Source organism: Aptenodytes forsteri, unplaced genomic scaffold (assembly GCF_000699145.1).
Source record: "Aptenodytes forsteri isolate BGI_AS27 unplaced genomic scaffold, ASM69914v1 Scaffold349, whole genome shotgun sequence".
Lineage (NCBI taxonomy): Eukaryota > Metazoa > Chordata > Aves > Sphenisciformes > Spheniscidae > Aptenodytes > Aptenodytes forsteri.
Window position 1 is genome coordinate 3,641,918 of NW_008794452.1, and position 23,753 is coordinate 3,665,670.

At 38.0% G+C, this 23,753-nt stretch overlaps 1 protein-coding gene across 2 annotated transcripts; it reads left to right on the forward strand.

The window, feature by feature from the left end:
- The first annotated feature begins 1,751 nt into the window (after positions 1-1,751).
- SIRT1 (sirtuin 1) lies at positions 1,752-20,685 on the forward strand. 2 transcript variants are annotated; one of them, XM_019474933.1, is made up of 8 exons: positions 1,752-1,862; positions 3,261-3,502; positions 4,841-4,993; positions 7,742-7,889; positions 11,179-11,258; positions 15,532-15,718; positions 17,083-17,643; positions 18,591-20,685. In XM_019474933.1, the coding sequence occupies exons 2-8, from the start codon at positions 3,290-3,292 to the stop codon at positions 18,911-18,913; spliced, it is 1,665 nt and encodes a 554-aa protein (XP_019330478.1). In that variant the 5' UTR covers positions 1,752-1,862; positions 3,261-3,289; the 3' UTR covers positions 18,914-20,685. The 2 variants fall into 2 exon arrangements, with proteins under 2 accessions (XP_019330478.1, XP_019330479.1); XM_019474934.1 differs by lacking the exons at positions 1,752-1,862; positions 3,261-3,502 and adding an exon at positions 3,522-3,840 and having other exon boundaries at positions 18,591-19,094.
- Positions 20,686-23,753: the final 3,068 nt, after the last annotated feature.

A 23,753-nucleotide genomic window follows, 5' to 3' on the forward strand; every position in this document is an offset into this window, starting at 1 on the left:
AGCAAAACTACAGAAATTTTCTGCCTGTGCAAAAGCAATCCAAAAGGGAACAGAGCTGTATGATAAGCTCGGAACAGCCTCGGCATTTAAAAACGTCATTGGAACAGCACAAGAGTAAAGCTAACGATCTCTTATCAGTGCCTTATACGAAGCCTTTTTGCTCAAGTTACTCAGATCCTCGGGCATGTTTTGCTGTGGATTACTTAGTTCTGGCAAGCATTCCCTTTAGTCCTTGGGGGAATCAAATGAATACAGAGGGAGTATTACAATTTAAACTGTTACTTCAGCCTGCTTGTATCTGTCACAGTGTTTCTTAAATACAAGGCAGTGTGACCTGTATCTGATGAGTTGTCAACAACGTAAGGGTTGATTCTTTATACAGTAGACAAAGGTTGTTTTAGTAAAACTCGCACTTCGCACTTACTGATGTGTACTAATCAACTTTTTACTTCTTCATAATGCTTTTTGGATAATATGTTCACTGACTTCATGCATAAAGAGATGGAAGTGAAATGCTGTAAATATATGGATTAATAATAAGAAATAGTAATGTCAATGAGCACCTGTGGTCTCAGAAGAACAAGACAGCAAGTACAAAAAGCAAGTTTCTGTCCTCTACCTCTTTCCATTCTAATCAGAATAAAGTATTTATGCCAACAAGGGAAAGAACAGGACAACACAGCCTCTGAATAAAAAATGATGGTGTTTTGTGGTGGTCTTTATTTAAGAGTAAAGTGAAGTAACCTAGCTAAAACATTGAAGGGGTTTATTCATAGATTGAAAACTGTTATAGTGATTCTTTACTTTAGAGAGCATGACTGAAACTTGTTCTCCTTTGTTCATAGTCTTAGATTTTCAACAAATTAAGCTACAGTTACTGTGGCTATTTCTAATAAAGCCAATAAAAAAAGTTTAGTAGTCTAAATTCTAATAAGCTGCTCAGGTTAAAATTTAGATTTCCCCTTAAATGTTAGCTTAGTAATGCACGCTGTAAGACAAGTATCTCATTCTTCTTTGGACTCCTCCATCTAGATACACAATGAAGTTAGAGTGAGTTTCTCTGGCTTAAGGCCGCGAGCTGAGCTGAAGTAACTGTGTGGTACTCTAAGCCAAACCCAGCTGCGGGGTAAAATGGATGAGATAAACTTAGCGAAGGTGGTTCAAGGTAGCACATTTTCTGTCATAACTGAAATATCACACTGAAAGTGTGTATGTGGTCACTTATTGCAGCTCAGCTGCAAGATAACAGCCTAACAAAATTCTGTAACTTAGTTGTATCCAAATGTGTATTTGTGGGTTTCTTCAAAACGCTGTGCTCTTCAAACCTAGTCAAAGATTGGTCTATAAATGGTGACATGTTTTCATTTTATCCAATTTCTCAGCGAGTTGAAGGAAGTGAGAATTGTAAGAAAAAGCAATTTTTAATTGTACTTTTAAAACATTTGGATGTTTTTTTAAAATTTAAGATCCTTAATGCCCAACACTTTATAAAATGAAAATTTCACTAAGGTCAACATCCAGCCCAGTATTAAGATAGCAAATCCTGCAGTCTATCTACTGAAGGCTTGAAAGCGTATCTGTAAGCTCAAAAAAAGTAGAAATTTTCTGTGTGTGACAAAACTCCTATTTGTAATTCATTGCAATCAAATTTAAAAGCATACAATTTTAGGTTTTGTGATATATTTAAATATATATCTGTGCCATTTGGCTCAAGTGTAACCCATCATTGTTGTGCTGTCTTGCAGATAACTTCCTTTTTAGTGATGAAATCATAGCCAATGGTTTTCACTCCTGTGATAGTGATGAAGATGACAGAGCCTCACATGCAAGTTCTAGTGACTGGACTCCAAGACCACGTATAGGTAGAAGCCTATATAATGTTCTTAGATGCTGTTTGCCTTTGAACAGTTACTTAATTCTTCCCAGCCTTCAAATTATTTCTTCTGTTGCAAAAAAATTGGCAATTACTGCTTTTGAGCAGCTTAGAGTTGCTGACTGTATTCTGTATGTTATTTAAGGAGTTTAAAAATGAACCTCTTTAAACTTGCTGTATTATGATTAAAATTGTCAATGTCTTTTTTGTGTAGAAATCCTGCCGTGATCCATGTTAAAAGCATACACACAGACTCACTAAACTGAGCAGATTTATGGCATATTTCTAGCCTATTTACTTAGTATTAATTCTTTAAGAAACAAGATGATTTTTGTATAATTTTAGCCAATCTGTAGGGCTCACTGTCCTAAGTTACATCAGTTTGGGAATTATTAGTCTGCATCTATATTGCATATTAGCAACAGATAAGTTAAGCATGGCAGTTAGGAACTCGGTAGAAAGTTCTCGTCTCGCACAGAGGCAAGGTAACTGCTAAGGTCACTGGTGATTTGTGTGGGACAGTGGCTTCCAGGGTGCAGTGGGGTTGGGACTTAAGGTCTTTTGTCTTACACAGGCGTGATAATACCACAGCATTCATTTTGCCAGTATTGATAAGAATAGCGGCAAGAAAACACATTATGATAACACAGTATTCCACTTAAAATCTGCCCATATGTTGTCTTTGCTGATCCCTTGTTACAGGATCACTGTTGCTACCTTTTGGGTAAATATGTATAACAATTGTTTTCCTTATATGTATTGTAACTAGCCTTAGTGATAGCTATTTGGGTCCTCTTAGTTCAGCTTCTTAAGATTTACCTATTTTCCTTCTACTGCTCTAATCTGAAGTGTTTCTGGAAAGATTGATTTGATGGCTTTAAGAGGTCATGTCTGAAATCATTAGTGTTAGATGACTACAAGAACAAAAATCCATGGATTGATGGGTCCTATTTGTCTCTTTAGAGTGATGTTTTATAATATGACTAGAAAGTATATGTATATTTGTTGTCTCTTCAACTTACTACTGTAAATACCTTACAAAATGTTGGAAAAATACAAATGAAGCCATAAAATGGAGATACATCGTGAAAATCTTATTGCTAAATAAGTGCACCTCTGAGAGCCACCAAGTTTGCTATGAACTGGGATTTCTACCTTAAGTAACGTTCTATGAAATCCTTCATGGGTTAACATAAAATAAAGTAAGAACCCTAGCTATACTATCACTTCAGAATTTAGACCAAAACATACAGGCGTTTTGATGAACAAAGCATTAAATTGGACTAATAAAATCGTAGTGGCAAGCATTAATAAATGGGACGATGATCATAATCATCTGAAGTACTTGACTTGATTTTAAATACTTACATTTTTTTAATTTTCTTAGGTCCCTACACTTTCGTTCAGCAGCATCTCATGTTAGGTACAGACCCACGGACAATTCTGAAAGACCTGCTACCAGAAACAATTCCTCCACCTGAACTGGATGATATGACACTGTGGCAAATTGTCATAAATATTCTTTCAGAACCACCAAAAAGAAAAAAACGAAAAGATATTAATACTATTGATGATGCTGTGAAACTTTTACAGGAATGCAAAAAAATAATGGTCTTGACTGGAGCTGGGGTACGTATTGCTGCAATGACAGTGAGAGAATATATAGACAGTTGGTTAAATACTTATCCAGTGCTTTACAGCATGCAGGTGATGTGACCCTCGCAACGTTCATAATCAAATAATTGAGCTAGATGGGAAGAGGAGGCACAGCTGTCCACTAGAACGATGCACACTGCAAGACTGGAGCTTAAGTTGGAAGTTACAAGATCTCTCTTCTTATAAGAAAATATTCTTAAACGTTTAAACTCTTAAACAGTTGCTTCCATGCGAAATAGTTATGGAATAAGATCACATCTACCTGTTCCAGAACATTTTCTATCCTAGTCATTTTTTCATTTGAAACAAAGGTAATGATTTTTTTAAACAAAATGTCAGTGGGTCTCTTAAAATACCTGATGGAGCTAGAGGGACTAGACAAATAGGACTCGAAAAAGAAAAGAGTTGGGGGGGAGGATCATAAGGAGAGTTTGATTAGATTTCAGTAGGCTGAATTTTACTTTTACCATGTGCCTCTCTATGACGGTAATAAGATTACTCACTGTTTTACTAAAGAACATTTTTAAACTTGTACCTTTGCAGCTTTATACCTATGTACCAGATCATGATATAAAAGTTGATCATTTTTTGCTTCTGTTGTTCATACACAGAGGGTGTGACACCATTCAGAAAAGATGAGTAATTCAAATCAGGTTGTTAGAAAAGCACTGCTACTTCTGTTACCCAATCTTGTTCTTTCTAGAATTGCTGTCGTACACCTGTTTCTCCTCCTCTTCCCGCAGTATTTTGGGGTAGTCGGAGACAATAAATTTTAGTCTTTATTGACTACTACGATGCTTTGATAAAGAACGTTTGTTTATCAAAAGGGGTTTATTCATCAAAAGTAAGAATCTATTCTGTTGCTGTGTTAGCATGTTAAAAAAAAAAAAATCAACCACCGTGCCCAAGCCTAAGTTGGCAGATCAATGAACACTTACTAATCAAACTTAATGCAACGGTATTTTAAATTTTTGTTTGCTTCTTACAAAACTTCCAGTAGTAAAAGTAAGTTCTGGTGTCCTATTACTGCCTGTACAGATTGTACTAAAGGGTTTTTATTGTCCGGTTGTCAAACTTTGTTTCTGCGCTGTTTCTCCTGCTTGTGATTTGGGAATTGTTATATTGGTCCAAAAAAAGGAAAAAAAAAGAAAAGAAAAATAAATACAGAGAACCCAGACTGGTTTTGTTCTTAATGTCTCTGAGCACCATGAGCATACAGAAACGTGGTTTCCCAAATAGTTTGTACCATAGCAACTCTTTATAGCCGAATATGTAGTTTTGCTTATTTCAGATTGCAAAAATATATTTCAGGTGTCCGTGTCTTGTGGAATACCTGACTTTAGATCAAGAGATGGCATCTATGCACGCCTTGCCGTAGACTTCCCAGACCTTCCAGATCCTCAAGCAATGTTTGATATAGAATACTTCAGAAAGGATCCCAGGCCATTTTTTAAGTTTGCAAAGGTATGCTTTCCAACAGTTCTTATCTTGGTCAGTAAAGACAGATAACAATATTAAAATGCACAAATCAGATATAAAACTATTCTGTTAACAAAACGGTATCTTTGTCTTTTTTTATAAACAAGATGGAAAAATATGTTAATATATTGAATTTGCTTTAATGAGAGACCTCATTCAGTGGCATAACTCTCTCCTTGGGCAGGTCTTTGCAATTTATCGATTTTATATCCTCAGTGTTACTTCAGTCATTGTATTAGCCTTATTAGAAATATTTAGCAACATTCTTTTTTTTTAAGCTTATTTTTACTGTTCCTGTTACAAGTTCATTATATATACAACCATTCTAGACGGTGTCTCTAATCTCAGGGAGGATAAATTAAAACTTGTAGTTATTTGATCAAACCTCAGTAATTTTAGCTGCTGTTACTTTCTCTGAAAAATGAAAGAATATGAGAAACTTTTGGCCAGCACATGAGTAATGTGGAAAGCTACATTTGAATTTGATACGCTGTGGCATGCTTAGCAATGTCATACAATACATTCACATTTTATCACTGTATTTACAGTAAAGACGACTAAAGCAGTTTTATGCACTAATAAGTTTGTTCTTGTTTCAGGTTTTGATATAGCTGTCACAAGGATCTGTACATCTTAGAGAATTAAAACCTTTTTGCAGGGACTGTGTTTGCTTAAAAGGGAGAATGCAGCAGTTTTTGGAAAGACATTAGTGATAGTAAACAGTTTAAAAAGCAGGGAGGACATCTCCAAGACAAGAAGGAATTGTAGAAACTGTAGACATTCGTAGAAACAAACAAAAAAAAAGGCATTTAGCATGGAGTTTCCTCAGGACAAAAAAATCAAAACCAAAATATTCTAAGAATTACTACAGAACCAGTAAGGACTTGTGAAAATCAATCACTATTAGTTGTGCTCACTCTTTCTTCCCTTCCTTTACCCACAATTTATACTACTGCTCTGTTACGTTATAAAGCTTGGAAAAGAAAAATCAATGCATTCTTCAGCTGCTTGGCTTTCTCTGAAAGCCTCCTATCCAGATACGTATTTTGATGCTCATTAGTATATTCAGTTCCTTGTTTTTTTAATTAAAAAAACCCAACAACCCTCCCCCCCAAAAAAACCCACAGCAAACAAAAAAAACAACTTACCTGAAGCCTGCCTATACACAGGTTTTACAAGAATAGTCCAAATCCAATTTGGCTGATACTTTTTTACTAAAATAATTTCTCCTCCTTCTCCTTTTCTCTCCATCAGCTCAGTTAGAATATTAATTTCTTATTCCATGAAATCTTAAATATTTTTAATTCTAGGGACAAAGAACAGCCAAATAAATTTGCAGAGCTCAGTGGCAGAACACGTCTTGCTTCTTCAGACTAAGATATAAAAGCTGTTAGGACCACATGATTATCTGATTATAATTGTGTAATAGCCTAGTCATAATCTAGGTAATAGCACTATGAGCAATCATTGATCATTGCTGCAGTTCAACTCCAAAGACCCACGTAGCTTCAGAATTATGAGTAACTTGAAATATTGTGGGGAAAAACAAATGCCTTCAAAAAGTCTTTTTTGTTTGTTAATAGTTAGGCTGTATGGTAGCTGAAGGCAAAGCTGTCACAAAGATAAATTTAACAGTTCGCTGTTGTGCTAGAACTTTTGGTTCAGCTTGAAGTATCTACTGGTAAAGGCAGGCAGCAGCCTCCTTCTTGCTAACTTTCTTTTGGCCAGTGACTCTTGTGCTTTCTCTGTAAAAAGGCCTCACTTTCCCAGGTAAGACTCCAGCCCAGTTGCTGTTCAGTGGTGAGAGAGAGAGTGACTGGAGGGCAGAGGGTCTGGAATGCAAGTTCCTCCCCTAAATAAGTGCTCCTGAGCAACACAGTGGTGGTGGTGCTGCCGATGTCCTCCTTTTCGCACAGCAACCAGAGGTACCACCCAGGGTGGTCAACTCTAGACGGAGGTTCCTAGTGTGAAGCTTTCAGCTGGGTGCCCACATTTAATTTTTCCTTTTGGCGGGCTCCTTGTTCACTGTGAGCAAACATCAGATCATTCTACAAAAGTGCCTACATTTTTTTTCATATGCTCTTTAGATATACCTACCTCCTCTACCTTGATTTAATGGAAGGGCTAAGCATCTGTCAGGCACAGTGGAATTGCTTTGCTAAGCCATGTGGTTTTAACTTGATGACTACTGTAACTGGCTAAATTGGCAAAGCTGGTCTGAGTACCACTTGTCTTCCCTTTTTATATCCAATGCTATTCTGCTTTCTGGGCTTCCATCTTCTAGGAACGGCTGCTGATAATGCTGAGGAGTAAAAACTGCTTATCCCAAACCAAAAGACCAGAATCCAAATTCCTCATGAAATTTTTGTCAGACTGCAGTTAAAGCATCTATGTTTCTAATAACAAATATTGAGGTTACTTGACACTTACAAAGGAAAAAAGCTTTCCTATTTCATAATTCTCAAAACCAAAAAAGATCTAAACCTTGCTTTTAGGCTGTGTGAAGAACAAAATACCAACTTGCATGGCACAATTCATCCTGACGTGATCAGAAGCTCAGCTGTTGAAAGAAGAGTTGGATCTGAGAGAAATGGCAAAATGCAAAGGGAGTGACAACATTAACTGCTGACATAATTATTATTGATAATATTTAGCTCTGTGTGAATTGCTGCAGTTGGAATAAAGACACTGTCTATCCATTTATGCTTTCTAACCTACTTCTGAATTCCCTAGGAAATCTATCCAGGACAATTCCAGCCATCTCTCTGTCACAAGTTCATAGCTCTGATGGATAAAGAAGGAAAACTACTTCGCAACTATACTCAGAACATAGATACATTGGAACAGGTTGCAGGAATCCAAAGGATAATACAGTGTCATGGTTAGTGGTTTTAGTTTCACTTTTCTTATGTGTAGGAATGATTTTTACTGGTACATGTGACAAGGTAATCGCTATTGGAATTATTTTTTTTTCGTCTTGAATTGGTATCTATTGGCAGCAAATATTCTGCTTTTAAAATGTTGATTTTTTTTTTTACATAGCTTAAGTATTTAAATCAGAAGTGTTTCAAGTGGAAATACTTCTTTCAGAAATTATGCTCGATAAATGGTGGTCTTTGTGTATCACTGAAGATCCACACCCTGTTTGCACAAGCTTAGACTTTAACTTTTAAAATGTATTTGGTGCTTCTTTATATTCATATATGAGAACGTAGTGTGGAAATCAGTCTTGTCATAGGTCCCTCTCACTGCCTATCAATGAAATGGAGTTTGGCTGTTATCTGATTCTTTATTTAGGTTATATTCCATTGAAATCTTAAAACATCCCGCCACATCAGTGACTTTACCTCATGTGTAAAATATTGTGGATTAATCACCAGTTCAGTTCAGTTGAACCGAAGATCATCTTGTTACACTTTCAGTGTCATACACATTCTGTAATTATGATACCAAATTAAGTGGAATCTCTTAATTAGTTGCTTGATATGCTTTCCATTTCCAAGGACTTGCAAATGTCAAGCTAAAAGTCCAAGGATTCCTTTTTAAGGATGCAGAAAATTAGTTCTTAAAGTGCACGTTTGAATCATTTAGTAGACTTCTGGCAAATAAATTGTTTAAAAGCAGTGTTGGCGCATTTGTAAGACCTGTCTGTCTAATTCCACCTTTTCCAGGGACCAAACTCACTTGGTTCCCTTATCTACAAAGCTTAGCTCAGTGCCAGATCCGTCAATTTTCTTTTTTCAGACAGAGCAAACATGGTACTCTGTCATGGTGACCAAACAGCGCACAGTAGAATCCTACCTGTCGAATAACCCGAATCTAGCGCTAGTTTCCATTTGTGCTTGGTGTGTCATGCATTTTCTTTTGGTTGTCATTCCGTATGAGGTATTTATCATTAACTTCTTACATGGTTGTGGTTTTGCACATCACTGCCACACTCAAGCTTCCCATTTTTTCAGCTGCACACTACAGTAATTAGATTTCAGACCATCTGTAGTGTATGTATGTCCTGTGTAAGTTGGTTTTAAATTAAAAAGATTCTTTAAAAACATGCTATGGGCTTTGAGATTTTGAGGCCTTTGGAAATTAGCAAAGGTTGTTTTGAGCATATCGAGCTTTATCTGACATATAGTTATGCTGCTCCTTAACAAATGCTAGTTGACACTGGTAGTGGCTGAAGAGAAACTGAAACTCTGTTATGTAAGGGTTCATACTGCTATATTTATTCTCTCTTTTTTGTCAAGCTGTGGCAATGGGAAGCTAATCATGAGTGTGCCAAATGACCAGGAACCTTGTAATGATTTGGGGAGTTCATATATGAACCTCTGAACCCATTTCACACTGCAGACCTACAGTAAAGTTGCTACTATGAAAACTACTGTATCTTGGAGGCATTTTCTGAATTTAAAATGGCTTTTGCATTCAACCAACATGTCTGGAATTAGATCGTATTCCTTGCCATTGCTGTAGCTGAGTGATCAAAGGCAGTGGCCTGCTGGCTACACGACTCGCGCATGGGGCAGCATAACTTCTTGATCGAGTCCTTTTGACGGTGAAAAATAACTCATGTAATAAGAGTTGCAAGTAGGTAGCAACAGATGCCTCAGACAGGGTTAGGTCTCCTAGCCTGACAGACATGTCCCTAACACACTGTATAAAGGACTAAATTATTACTATAAACAAATTATAATGAGCGAATAATAACTGTCATACTTCCTGTAGTCTTTGGAATCCCTCAAGTTCTGGAGTTGCAGTGCTGAGCAAGCATTTCAGAAGCTGTGCACTTTCCACGCCAGCAGTGATTAGCAGACCTGAACCACCAGTTGTTCATAAACGATCTGCTCCAAGTTTTTCTGTGCTTTCACTCTGTTTTACCCAGATACAATATCAGCAAAGCATATTTTGATATTGTACTTAGTCCCAGAATCCCTTCATTTAGCAGTGTGTTGGTTGGCTGCTGTACGTAGGTTATGAGCAGAAAATATCTTTGGTTTGAGTGGCTTAAAATAATACTCCAGATAAAGTTTTGGTACCAGAGGTTTTTAGCTGTTCCTAGCTTCTGCAAAGCTTTCAACATCTTAATGGTTACCTTGCAAAAAGTTTCCTTTTGAAGAGAGACTTTTGTACCGCCCCGTACATTGCTCAGTCGCAGGGCTTTCTTACTGCCCTTGCATCACCATTAGAGATTAGAGAGCTCCAGACTTTTACTGTATGACTGGCACATTCCAGTGCAGGGTCAAAAAGATCTCCAAATTTTTTTTTTTTTTTTAAGCCTTGTTTCATGATTAGGAGAAAACCTGTCAATTTTTCACTTCATTCTTCAGCATTCTGTCGACTTCCAGTGTTATTCCTTCCGCAGATAAAAGGCCTTGTAAGCCTCTCTCTCCTGCACATGTGCGTACCAAAAGGCCACTCTAGTTTGCCACAATGACTTGACACTGTGTATTTTCATGTGTGTCGTCAGCCACCTGATAAGCTTTCCCTTTAGACAGATGGAGACACGAATGCTCTACCAGATACTCGGGATCACCTTCAGCTGCTTCAGAAACAGGCCAGTTAGAGCTACCAAGTGGCTGGATGGAGCAACCAACTTAACACGGTCTTGCCAAATAATAAACGTGGTAGCTAAGCTGGATACCAAGTTCAGAGCAGTATTTCAATTTGAATAATACAGCTGTAACCTCTCACTTCTGCTGAAAGGAACAATACTGCTATTTAGTTGCCTACAGTGAAGTCTGTACTAATGCATTTTCTTAGTTATTTTGCCCTTTGATAACGAGTTTCTTGAGTTCATGTGGGTTCATGTCCTGCTGCTGCTGTTTGCAGAGCTGTCGGCACTACTGCTAATTGTGTAAAGAGGGAAAGGGAAGGTTCTGTTCTCCCCTCCTTGTATATGCTTGCACAGGTTGGGGGAATAAGAGGATACAATATAATTTTTGTTGGCACATATACAGTATGTATATCCTGCTCCTAAAACACGATTTCTGCTAACATCTAGAAGAACTACTTTTAGTATTACAAGTATCTTATCTTAATTGTAAATGACTTTTTAATGACTGATTTTATAGCACTGCAACATAACAGCCTTTGTGTCAAAACAGCTTGGGCAAAAAGACCAAATCTGAATGACTGAAGATCCTTATTTCTACTGTATGGGTTTTTCCCCTCAGGTTCCTTTGCAACAGCTTCCTGCCTGATCTGTAAATACAAAGTTGATTGTGAAGTTGTTCGAGGAGATATTTTCAATCAGGTAAAAATTTACTTTAACTCACTGCAGCTTTCTAATAAGTAACTCTCAAAAAACCCCCAAAACACCACCCTTGGATTGCTTAAAAGATCTGCTTTTAAAAGGCTACATATCTTTGCATGTATTTCATAAAAGTGCCTATCTGTATTTGAGCATTTCCTCTAGCATTTAAAAGTACACTCAAATACTATACTGCAAAAATTAGGTAATGGGAAAAAGCAGAACAAAACTGTAGGAGTCCATTTTTAATGGCACCACCAAGAAAAGCAGAGGTTAAAATGCTAAGTAGAAAGTTGGGTTTATACCTGTTTGAATTTAATCTGAACTCAGTCACACTGAGAAAGCAGTCTTAGCTATTTATAACATCAGTTGCTCTTTGAGCATTTACCTACGTTAAAAATACGTTTAAACAGCAGATGATGCATGGACAAACTGCTAACTACAGAGCAGCCTCTGAGCAAGGAAGAGGATCAGATGAGATGAGATGTCTGACGTGCTTACTCGGACTTCTGAACTATTCCATTCTGACATGTGCTTACTCGGACTTCTGAACTATTCCATATTCTGAACTCCCCACATCTGGGTCTGAAGTGCCCCAGGGCCAAGGCAGGAGTTAGTTCTGCTCCGTCAGAGCAGGTGAACCTTTGGCTTGGCAAGACCCTCTTTGCTACTCTTCCCCTTCTTTTGAAGGAACAGAGATGATGATTCTCGGATCAAAAAGATATTGTTTATACAAATGGAAGGGGACTCTTCTTCTGCAGGCTCACGTGTTTTTGATAAATGCTTAGAGTTCACAGTTGCAACCTTAGATGAGAAACATGGAAGGGATGTAAATCTTTGAAGTATTACATTTGAAATGAGACTCGATGAAAGCCTTTCAGAAGAGATGTTCAAATTAAAGCTTTAAGAAACGCGAACGTCATAAGCCTGAAGCTTTGTAACACTGAAATATTGAATGTGAAATCTGGTTTACTTTGCTATTAAGAACATTATTTTTGAGAACTTTTTTATCTTACAGATGTTTGCTGCTCCTTTACCTTCAAAGCCAGCTGGTTGGAGTTTAGGGGTTTTTTTCTTCTAACAACCATTCCTAAGTATTCTGTAATTTTCTGTTCTGATTGTTAGGGGTCAGGACTCCTTTTCCTAACAACGCTTTAATCATTGTACGTTTATATGCTGAACCAAACTTCTGCCCTGATGGCCCATCCCTGCTGGTGGTTAGTAATGGAAGCGTGGGGAAGTGGAGAGAAGCAGCCTGTAGCAATACTTCTGCATAATGAGAACAAAGAGGGTCTTACTCCCAAGATGAGACTGAAGGAGCTCTTTACACTCAATCTCTCAGCCCTAATCTTACAGTACTGTTGCCAGGTATATCTTTCCAGGGCAGGCCCTAGCTGTAATACTGAATTATTTTCATAATGCAAAATAAATATGGTTCTTGCCAAATATAATTTCACACAACAAGAAATAGCGCTATTGAAAGAAAACATACTCTTCCTCCTTTATGCGTGAAAAAAAATTGTTCTATTTGCCATCATTATCTTTATTCCATAGCCTGCATTTCCCAAACCAGCAATATGCAGTTTCTTTTTCTGTTGCCCCTCTAGAATAAGAATTTGGTTCCTTAGATATCAAAAGAAACCTTTTCTGTACTTACGAAATAAAACACTGTCCATTTCAACAGCTTTGTTCTCTAGCAAGTCCCCCTTCACAAAAATGGTTTTGGCACCTGGGTCCCAATAGACAGGCAGTTTCTAGTCTCTGCTGTCCTCCATTATGTGAAAGTTCAGTTATACATCGACCCAGGTCCTTAGTTTTCCCTAAAAATACTACCTTTCCTTTGCTCTGGTCCATCCTCTGATGGTCGTAAGTGCTTCCAGCATCCTGGGAATCTGCCAGGATTTCCGTTCAACATAGAATGAGAATTGTTTGAGATCGTCTGTTTAGAAAGCTACCACATTTCTTGTTGCTGCTCTTCATTCTTTTGCCACTTCCAAGATAAAGTGCTAGTTCCCTGTAGCATGTTTCTTTCTCCTGGTTGCTGTACACAACCATCCTTCTGGATGAGAAGCAGCAGCAGTTATAAATCACACAGATAGAACTTCTGAGTAAAACAATTTTTAGTCACTTCCAAAAATACCACTTTTACTTTGCTTTGACTATTTTAGGCAGCTTCAAGAAATAGTGAAAGGGTCTCAGATTTAGGAAGAAAAGGCCCAAGAAATGGAAAACGTGCACCAGTTCTTGATATTCTTAAACCAACGTAGTCTTTACTAATCTTGTTTTTGACAGATGGATAACATCAGTAGGCAATGAGAAGTTCCACTTCTCTTTCATTAGAGAAATACATCAGCAGAGGCCGTGGGGTTTTGGGGGAGTGCTACTTCTGGAGGGAAAAAGGACCCTAGGCAATCGAGTGGCCAATTATCTAGCTTTAACTTCTTGGTATCAATTTCAGCTCTTGAAATAGATCTTCCCCCTTATTGACGACCTTTCTGAGGATTAGCAGAGAAGCTGGTGAGTAGCGTAGTGTTGGAACGCATTTAAGGGCCCATTACAGTTACTCAGATGATTTGGATAGGGACATCAGTTGCTCCACAGAGATCCATAAGTCACAAGTAATTGGACTTCTGTGAGAAATGATGGCAACAGAGTTAACATTACTAGGTCTCTTTAAATCAAAAGTTAGAGGTCTTCATTTCACCCTCCTCCTAATACAGAGCAAATTATTTTCCCTCCTTAAGCTTCCAACTGAAAGTGCAAAGGCATCACTAACATCAGCAGAAGAGACAGCAGGGTAAAAAGCTTCAGAAAAGTTTAAGCTGTTTGTATGTCATGAGCTCTCTTTCTAGTATGTAAAGATCCAAGGAAAAAGTTCAAGATCCATTCTACCCATCTGCTTGTTTTTGGCTGGTTGCTCTTTAGTTGGTTTCCCTTTAGCGTGGGGTTACTAGACACTCTTTAGCTTGGGTATGTATGTGGTGAAGGTTTCCTCCACACCAGTTCCTAGTTCTTGTGCCATATTGCTCTTCACGCATCCCTCCTACAAGGTCTTCTTCAAAGGAGGATTGGATTCTTTGTTCGAAGACTTAAATTTTTGGGAAAGGTCCTTTTGACACTAGAGGAAGGCCTTTTACTTGTGATGTTTTCTCACATGGAAAGCGTGGTCTTTTGTTCTACTGCAGACATCCATAATCTAGTTCTTTGATTTAAACTTTCTAAGTTCTGTATTATTTTTTCTGCATATCTTCTGTGTACAAAAGGGAGTTGTTATGCATTTACATGTCAGTTTTCATATGTTTTCCTATTACAATAGGCAATATACATCTCTTTACACCTTTACATAGCACTAATTTGCTTGTGATGACTGCTATAAGATTGCAGCTACATTTAGCTCCTTAGATTTATTCTGGGGTATCGTATTTTAACAGTACAGCTGAGAAGACTTGAACTATTTGAAAGAAACATTGCTCAGTAGTAATTGAAGTATTGTCTGTACGTACTCACATTGCTCATCTTCTTGTTTTTCCTTTCTCTGAAGAAGTCTTAAGACAGGAAGGATTTGAGAGATCAGAAAATCCTCTGGTTTCAGGAGGAAAGGGAACCTACTTCTCCACAAACATAACTCTTGTTCACTTTTTTTAGTGAACAAGGATTCTGCTCTATTTTTGGAGGAATTAGAAAACTTTAAAAGGGAAACCAAACGAAAAGTTCTTTCCTATGTTCTTGTCCTATATGCTTTTTGCTAGCCCACCTGCTACAGTGTCATGGTGCTTTATGTGTATAACACACATACCCTTTTGGAGGAGAGGAGAAAGTAGAGAGGTAAAGCTCTACAGTATACTCTTTGACTAGGAAGGGTTTGATATCAGATCCTATAATGGAAACTCACAGCGAAATCTAAGTTTTTGCTCTGATTAAACCAAGAAAAATACATTCCTATCAAATAGGAGGTAATTACTTATTGGTGCTGAGCATGACTTCTGGACTTTGGCTTAGTTGTCGGATAAGAACTGTGGTGTAGATCTGCGTGGTTTCTCCCTTTTGACTTAAGAGGACTCCCCCTTTATTCCTGCTGCAGTTTTATTTCTGTGTGTAGTTGCTGCAGCCCAGAGTAAGAAATGTACTTGTCTGTACCTCCACAGAAAAATGAAATGAGAAAATACCACTGAAACTTCCTTGTCTTTTGCCGAAATAAGTCACTGTGAATTGGTAAAATGTGAGGTTTTCAAGGGCGCAGCCTTGAATTGTAGTAATAGAAGCTGTTCTAATGCAGGTTGTACCTAGATGTCCCAGATGTCCACCTGATGAACCGCTCGCTATCATGAAGCCAGACATAGTGTTCTTTGGAGAGAACTTACCTGAGCAGTTCCATCGCGCCATGAAGTATGACAAAAATGAAGTTGATCTCCTTATTGTTATTGGGTCTTCACTGAAAGTAAGACCAGTAGCATTGATTCCAAGTAAGTGACTATCTCTGGTAATATTTTCTTCCAAAAATTTGGATCAAAAGTGCAATTCTCAGTTAAGAGCTCTAAGAAATGCTTTTGGCTTGATTCAGTGAAGAAACCAGATTAAGCATCTAGTTTTCTAAGATGAAAACTGATTGCCTATGTAAAGCTGAAATGCAAAATGGAGAAAGTAACAAATTCTAAGTGCTTTTTCTACACTCCAGGCAGATCTCAAGGTAGTGAAATGATAATCTGAAAAACTACTCTCTGAAAACTTGACTTTGTTCTGAGATTCAATTAATTTCTCTCCCTGCTTGTGATATGCTTTGAGAGTTACTTGAAAGATTTAGAAAGGAAGCATCTTTAGAAAGATAAATGTAGTGTCAAAAAAACAGATCAAGTATATCAGGTGTCTGAGCTGTAGCTTATCTTAAAGTCAGTACTTAATTCTAAATGATACACAGTGGGCATTATATAGTGTGTCACCATTTGGATCCTTATCTTTTAAAAGCGATAAGGAAAAACATCTCTGTTAATATACGTTATAGAAAAATGCCCTTCAGGAAGGCTGAGAAAATACCACGACAGGTGATTTATTTGCCTACTGAGTGCAAGACTTACTGGTACTAAAGAAATTCTCTTGGCGTGTAAGCCTGAGAAGGACATCTGCTATTAACTGGAAACATACAAGACCCATGGCCTTTGTAATAACATCCTCTTTGCTGTACAAGAGGCAGAGCCTAGTGTTTAGGCTGATGGGAAATGCATGAGGACTGGAAAGTTAGGATCCACTACAGAAACCACTGCTCTTTCTGTGTCCTAGAACTGGATTTCATGAGCTGGTTATCTGAGGAATCAATGCTAGGTTACCAAACTGGTGGGTTTTGGAAGCCTAAATGTCAGAAATGGGTTGAGCAACCCTGTACAGCGTAGACTGTACCTGGAAATATTTTGACCTAATTAATGGGATGTCATTTACCAGCAGTATATTCTTCATGTGCACTTAAGGACATACAATGAATGCGCAAAATCAACACAGTTCTTCTAAGAGATTATAGTATTAATTTTAATAATCTTTTTAACAGTTGACCAGATATTGCTGTAGTCAGTATTTCTGTGCACGTGTTTCTAGGTGATAGAGGAACACTTTCTACTGGAAAAAAGGGCGGGGGGGGAATCTAGACAGGCTACAGTAGGTATAGCACCTCAAACTGCTGTTGTTAAATTTGAGATTTGCTTGTCTTCTTCCTGATCTGTTTTGGTCTTGTTGCAAGTGAATGTATGAAGAGAAGTCTGAAGAATCAAACTTTCTAAGTAGATCTCTGCTGAAAGTGAAACTGAAGTGACTACCTTTAAATCCTCTTCTCTATATATAGGTTCCATCCCCCATGAAGTGCCTCAGATCTTAATTAATAGGGAACCTTTGCCTCATCTACACTTTGACGTGGAGCTTCTTGGAGACTGTGATGTTATTATTAATGAATTATGTCAAAGGCTAGGTAGTGAATATACAAAACTTTGCTACAACTCAGTAAAACTTTCAGAAATAACAGAAAAGCCTCCACGAACGCACAAGGAGCTTGAAATACACTCAGCCGAGCTACCGCCTACCCCTTTAAACATTTCAGAAGACTCTAGTTCACCAGAAAGGATGACTCCACCAGATACTTCAGTGGTGTCTTCAGAACACCCAGCTGAATATAAGTTAGAAAACTGTGATCCTGCCTCAGAAACTAAAGGGACCTGCACAGAGGAAAAGCTTCAGGACACACAGACATCGTCAGAAAACCCTGAAAATCCTACTAATGAATTAATGAACTCTGAAACAATGAAGGAAAATGGATCTAACAACGGAGAAAATAAAGAAAAAAATGAAATACTGAAGAAGTGCTGGGTAAACAGATCTGCAAAAGAACAGATTAGCAAAAGGCTGGATGGTAAGTGTTAACTCATTTCAGTATCTTGCGTTTTTTGGCCGAGATGTTTATTCTAGACTTACTTTAAAGCAATAAATAAGTTACCCTTGGGGGAATCAGTGGGGTTTGGTGGTTATTTTTGTTCAGACAAGTGTCTACATAACTCATCATTCTATCATTTATTTCTTTTGGAGAAGCCAGTAAGACATTTTTTTTAAATTCATAATAGGTTTTATAATCAGTGATTACATACTCCCTAAAAAGATCAAAGTTTAGGAGGTTGAAGGTAAGTATCAAAAAATAAATCAGTTTCTAACATTTTCAAATGCATTTTCAGAAAAATTAGTTTGATCCTCAGGTGTTCAGAAGCTGGTCACACTAGGGCATAATTTGGTATGGCAGTGGAACTGAAAGATGAAGTCATGATAGGAGTTGAAAAGCAAATCTCACAGCTGGAGCCAGGCACGTTTGGAAGGAAACTTTAGGCTTCCCAAGGAAGCCTTCCAGTATGCGGTCTCTTAACTGATGTAAGGAGTTATCACACTAGAAAATCAGCATGGATGAAGCTGATTGATTGAATTGCAGCTTTCCAAAGCAAAGGCTGGTTTTAAACTTTGTCAAATACTCTGTGCAGTGGGCTCCGGTTCTGTTACAAATAACAGAAATCTACCTGTGAATACGTATACCAATGAAAAAAAGCTGCTAAACATTGAAGTTTAAATGCTCTTTTGTGTCAAAGGGAGGGGGGAAAGGAATGCTGAGCTTTCCAGTGAAGCATTTGTTACATGCTTCATAATAAACACACATACATTGAAATAAATGTGTTTCTAATGTAATCTGATTTGTCAGGTAAGTTTCACTGTTGAAAATACATATATGCAGGTAGGTACCTTTTAACCAGAAGTCTGCAAGACCTTGTAGAAATAATTTATTTTAGCCTTTTATTGACTTTTAAAATTCTGTTTCAGGTACTCAGTATCTATTTTTGCCACCAAATCGCTATATTTTCCATGGTGCTGAGGTTTACTCAGATTCTGAAGACGATATCATATCTTCCAGCTCTTGTGGGAGTAGTAGTGAAAGTGGTTCATGTCGTAGTCAGAGCTTAGATGTGGAGGATGAGAGTGAGATTGAAGAATTTTACAATGGCATAGAGGATGAGGATGCTCCTGAAAGGGAAGAGGAACCTGGATTCGGGGAAGATGGAGTTGAACAAGATGAATCGGCAGCTGATGAATCAGCTTATGCAAATGAAGCTGCAGGGACTGATCATCCAAGCAACAAGTTGTAAAGCGATCACAGACTGGTTTCAGGAACTTTCCACCAGCATTAGGAGCTTTGGCATGTCAGAATGAATGTTTACGTCTGAATTTAGAGCAACAAAACCATAAGGATGTAGTCTTTATAAACAACTAAAACAGATTTTCATGCTTAGTTTTTTACCTTTTTCAATAAAGTTCTATTACTGCGCACTCAACACTAACTCATCTTTTTTTTTTTTTTAAGGTACTAGGAATATCTAAACAATTGTCACGATGTTCACTTTTAAGTTCATCTGTCTGATCAGGCATCCATGTATATAATACATATTTTTGCTTAATAAATTTCAGCTTATGTTATTTTTAAACAGTTTTGAAAAAGCCATCGGAATGTTAAACTAATATAAAGGGAACAGCTAATTTAGACCAAAGAATGGTATTTTCACACCTCTTGCTTTGTAACAGTTTGGTTTATTTAAAACCTTCTTATGCTTCTGCTAAACCTTTTATTCTCGCCTAGTCTGTCATTAAACACTGGCATTTTCTAAGACCTACTGTGGCAGCTAATTTTTTGCTTGAACAGTTACTTTGTATGTTTGAGACATACTTAAATGTGAGTAGATAGTTAAATGGAAAGAAGACAGCGAGCACTTGAGAAATCCTATGGGGTTTAGACTGATCAAGAAGTGCTGTGAAAATGCTTAGGTTACCGAGTTTTAATACTTCCTGTGGACATGAAGCGATGTTGACATTGGCTCCTTTGCAATTACAATACTGGCATTTTAAACAAAATGGATCCCCCACAGTAGAAGTTTTTCACGTTGTATACAAAAGTCAAATATAGCGCAGCTCGCATTAAAAATAGCATTTGATAAATTGCCAAGGCTCTAATGCGGAAGCTAGGCTGAGTTCAGAATAGTGTTTCTACCAGCATGTGAGAGGGCGCGAAAAGATAAGCTCTTCCTTTATCCTTATTGGTAACAAAACCAGGGGAAACTAACTCAAATACCGAGAGCCTCTGCTTGCACTGCTGAGTGGATAAAAGGCAGATTAGTAACCCAACCTGGAAGCACGCTGTTTTGAGGCCATGTCTCAGGTTGGGAAAATAACTGTCCACCTGCTAGCTCCACCTTGCATATTAAAAGCAAAGCAGCTACTCAAATTATGACATTGTATATTCAAGTGCTAGGCTGCCTTAAAACTGGATGTTGCAAATCTTCAAGTGTGGATCGTTTCCAAGCCTTTAGAACTATTTTGTAAAATTGCACAGTGCAGTAGTAAGTGAAACGGCATTTTTCTATAAACCACTTTTTCAGCATTGGCCCAAATGAACTCTACGATGTAGATTATTCATACACTTTGCTTTAATATTTATTACATTTTGGAAGATGTATAGTAGCTGTTCTTTGAACATGATACATCAGTTAATAAATATTTCAGAACAGCCTCCTGTATTCATCAGAAAATGTTGGCATGTTGTCTCATTGTCCAAATTTAATACAGCTCTTATTTGGCTACTCTAAAGAATGCAATATGTTTAGTTTTCACTTGCATGTCACAATGTATTAGTTTGTGCTATAGGAGATATTTTGAATTGAAATACTTTGTTTTAAATTATTTTTACAGTGAGGGTTGTTTTCTGCTCTTTTATATTGTATATAGTGTCTTTTATGTAATCTACTGGCATATGTTTTGTAGAAGACTGTTTAAAATGACTGGCTATCTTCCGGCAACTTTTGAAATACAAAACCAGTGTTTTATACTCGTACACTCTGTTCTAAAGTCTATTAAAATTGTCATTTGATTTCTGGTTTCTGTTAATTTCTAGTTAGATCTTAAAAACTTAACAAAAGATGCCCTATAAAGTCAAGGTATACCCTAGCTAATATAAAGCATTATATAGTAAATAATTGCTTTTTTCCATCTGCTCCCTTGGAAAAATAAAGCCTGAATGAAGCTACTCTGCGCTGCCTTTGGTAAAACGACCTCCTAAACCACCATGCAATGTTGTCCTTCAGAAAACTACTCTTCTCCTTCCAAATCCTACATTAACTTTAGATGTATTTGCTGAACAAGAGTGTTTATTTCTGGTGGTGTTTCAGTACCTCGCAGCTCTGCCACCCTTTCTCTACCCAGCCCAAAGCTCCTTTGACCTTTGGCACTTGCTGCTTCCACCCCAACCCTAGACAGCCACATCCAGAAGCTTCCTTGTAAGGAACCTGCACCACACAGGAGTTTGGGGCATGTTTTGGCATCACATACGCAAGTATTTCACTTGTGTTTTGTCTTCGCACAGGTAATGCCGACAGGCAAAGCCTCTGTTTCCCTTGGGGTGGTGGTCTCAGTCGCCCGGCACAGCCGCAGATGAAGCCCAACTGCAGAGAGCCCTGCGTGGGTCGGTCCTTGGTTTGTCCTGTGGCTCCCTGGGGGCTGCAGCTGTACTGACCCCCCACACACTGCAAAGATCCACTCCTGTTGGCCCTCAAGGGCCAGGGCCCTGTTTAAACTGGTTTTCCACTATGTAACACCTTACTGTTTTGATGATTCCGCTGTACTTCTGAACCACCATCCCTCAAATATAAATTACATTTGTATTAGGCAAAAAAAAATTGTTTATAAAACTCACACACTTGAGACATGAAATGAAGTATTAAAAATACTAAGAATTTTTTACACAGATAATGTTTCCCTATCAATTGCTTATTACTCTGAAAGGACTTGAAAACATTTTTCCTCTAGAATAAGACAGCTGCACCTTTTTCTACATCTAGATGAAGAAGTTCTGCTTTTTGTTCTGTCTTGTACCTTTGCCAATATTATTTGGACAGAAGAAAAACCCCAAACTATAACGTGCCGCCTCATTCCTCCATTTCACACACTATCCTTTCCCTGTAGTGAACATGTCGTCTTTTAAATATTGCTTAAAACAGTCATAAGGCAAATGATGGGGATGAGGAAACATTTGCTATCACAGCTTTTTGTTATCCCTAAGTATTCAGCATCTTACATGAAATTTGTCTGGAAGAGCGTGTTCAGTTCCAGCTGTAATTTGTACCATATCAAAAAGGGAGATTACATACTTTTCTCATAATTTGCATTACTACCCTATGAAAGCCTCTTAACCCTCTTAGTATTTATATTAAATAGACGCACTGAAAAAAGCAAAGTACAAGCATTTGTTCAATAAGATGGTGCCATTCCCCAGCCCCCTTTCAGCCTATTTTGATGCATTAGACAGAATAATGACCTTGCAAAAGTATTTCAAGTGATGTGAAAGAAGTCCATATTTAAAAATCTTGTAATAATTTTTTCTTAATGGCCACGTATTCTCTATGGGTCTATCTTGAATCCAGTACATTTTTAACTAGTGTTTTTGATTATGGAAAATACATGATATTTTTAAATGCATGACAGCAAAGTGTCGAACAACATCAAACTGGGAGGGGCTATAAGAGTACAAAATTTGAATGAAACCAGCATTCAGAATCAATCTGAAAAATTGAAAAAGGTTTGAGAAAAATGAAGACACAGTTCAGTACCTCAAGTTCAATATCTATGCTTAAATACCAAATCAGAATGGTCAAATCTAAAGGCAGTTGCAATTATTTGCATAATATACTTACCTACCGAGTGACTGGAAAATAAAATCCAGTTGAAAATGCAGAATTTCAGGCTAAAACAACTGGCCATGTCTATGTAACTATGGGTTCTAAACTAGGTATAACTAATCAAGAAAAGTCATGGAGTCCTAACAGTACCCTTAGTATAGTCACTCTTTGCTCAGCAGTTTTGAGAAGACACACAGGCTACCAGGACTTAGTAGGAAAAGTAATAATAATATTAATAATGGTGCATGAAGGGAAAAGAGTTGCTATTTATTCTCCCAACCTGAGGCCCAAGGACCATTCAGTTCCAGATGCAGAAAAGCAGAGGCAATGAAGTACACCATCGCACATGAACTGTGGAACTTGCTGGCGTAGGACGCTGTGGGAGCTCAAAGTGGCCTCAGAAAGGAATTGGGCAAATTCAGGTGGGACTGGGCTACCAAAGCTCCTTGAGAAGGATTCCAAGGAAAAGAGTATTTTCCTCTCCCTACACTCCCCTGTAAGCACCTGGACTAGCTACAGATGGAGACAGTTTGTACCTCAGATTAACCCAGTACAGCAGTTCTCAAGTGAAATACAGAAACAGAGAGCCTCCAAGAGCTGTGCTACAACTATTTATACTGGACCTTTTAAACAACAGACCAAGCAAACACTTGTAAGGCACACCCTAAGTATATATTCATCCTGCCTTGGAGATGGTGGAAGCAGATATATGACCACAGGTCTTTAAAGGACTAAGTTTCTTAAGAGACACAAACCCAAGTGCTTTGTGACTACGGGACTGTTGTTTTGACTCTCACAGAGTAAGAGAGACTGCCATCCCTGCAAACCCCACTTCCCCACAGCCCCTCACAGAACAGCCCCTGCACCAATATCACCGGTGAAGGAGCTGCTGACAAAGCAACTACAAGCAAGTTAAGTTATAGGCTTTATATATTCCTAGTAAGTGAGTTTTTGAAAGTCACAAAGAAACACAATTCCAAAGTCCTTAAAACCAACATACACACACATTTCAGTGGGGTTTTGTTATTTGGTTGTGGTTTTTTTCACTCTGTACAACTAGTATTCTTAATACTGTCAAACAGCAAAGCGCTGCTTCCAAGCACAAGCCTCAGCTGAAGGAAAACCTCTTTCCAACAGCACGTGGACTGCTTACGCGGAGCCCCGGGAGTCTCAGAAACTGGATCACTCTTGCAGCGCCAGCACCGCCGAGCTGGAGCCCAGCACTCATACACCGTGACAGACGACCGCACCGGCAGCCCCACTG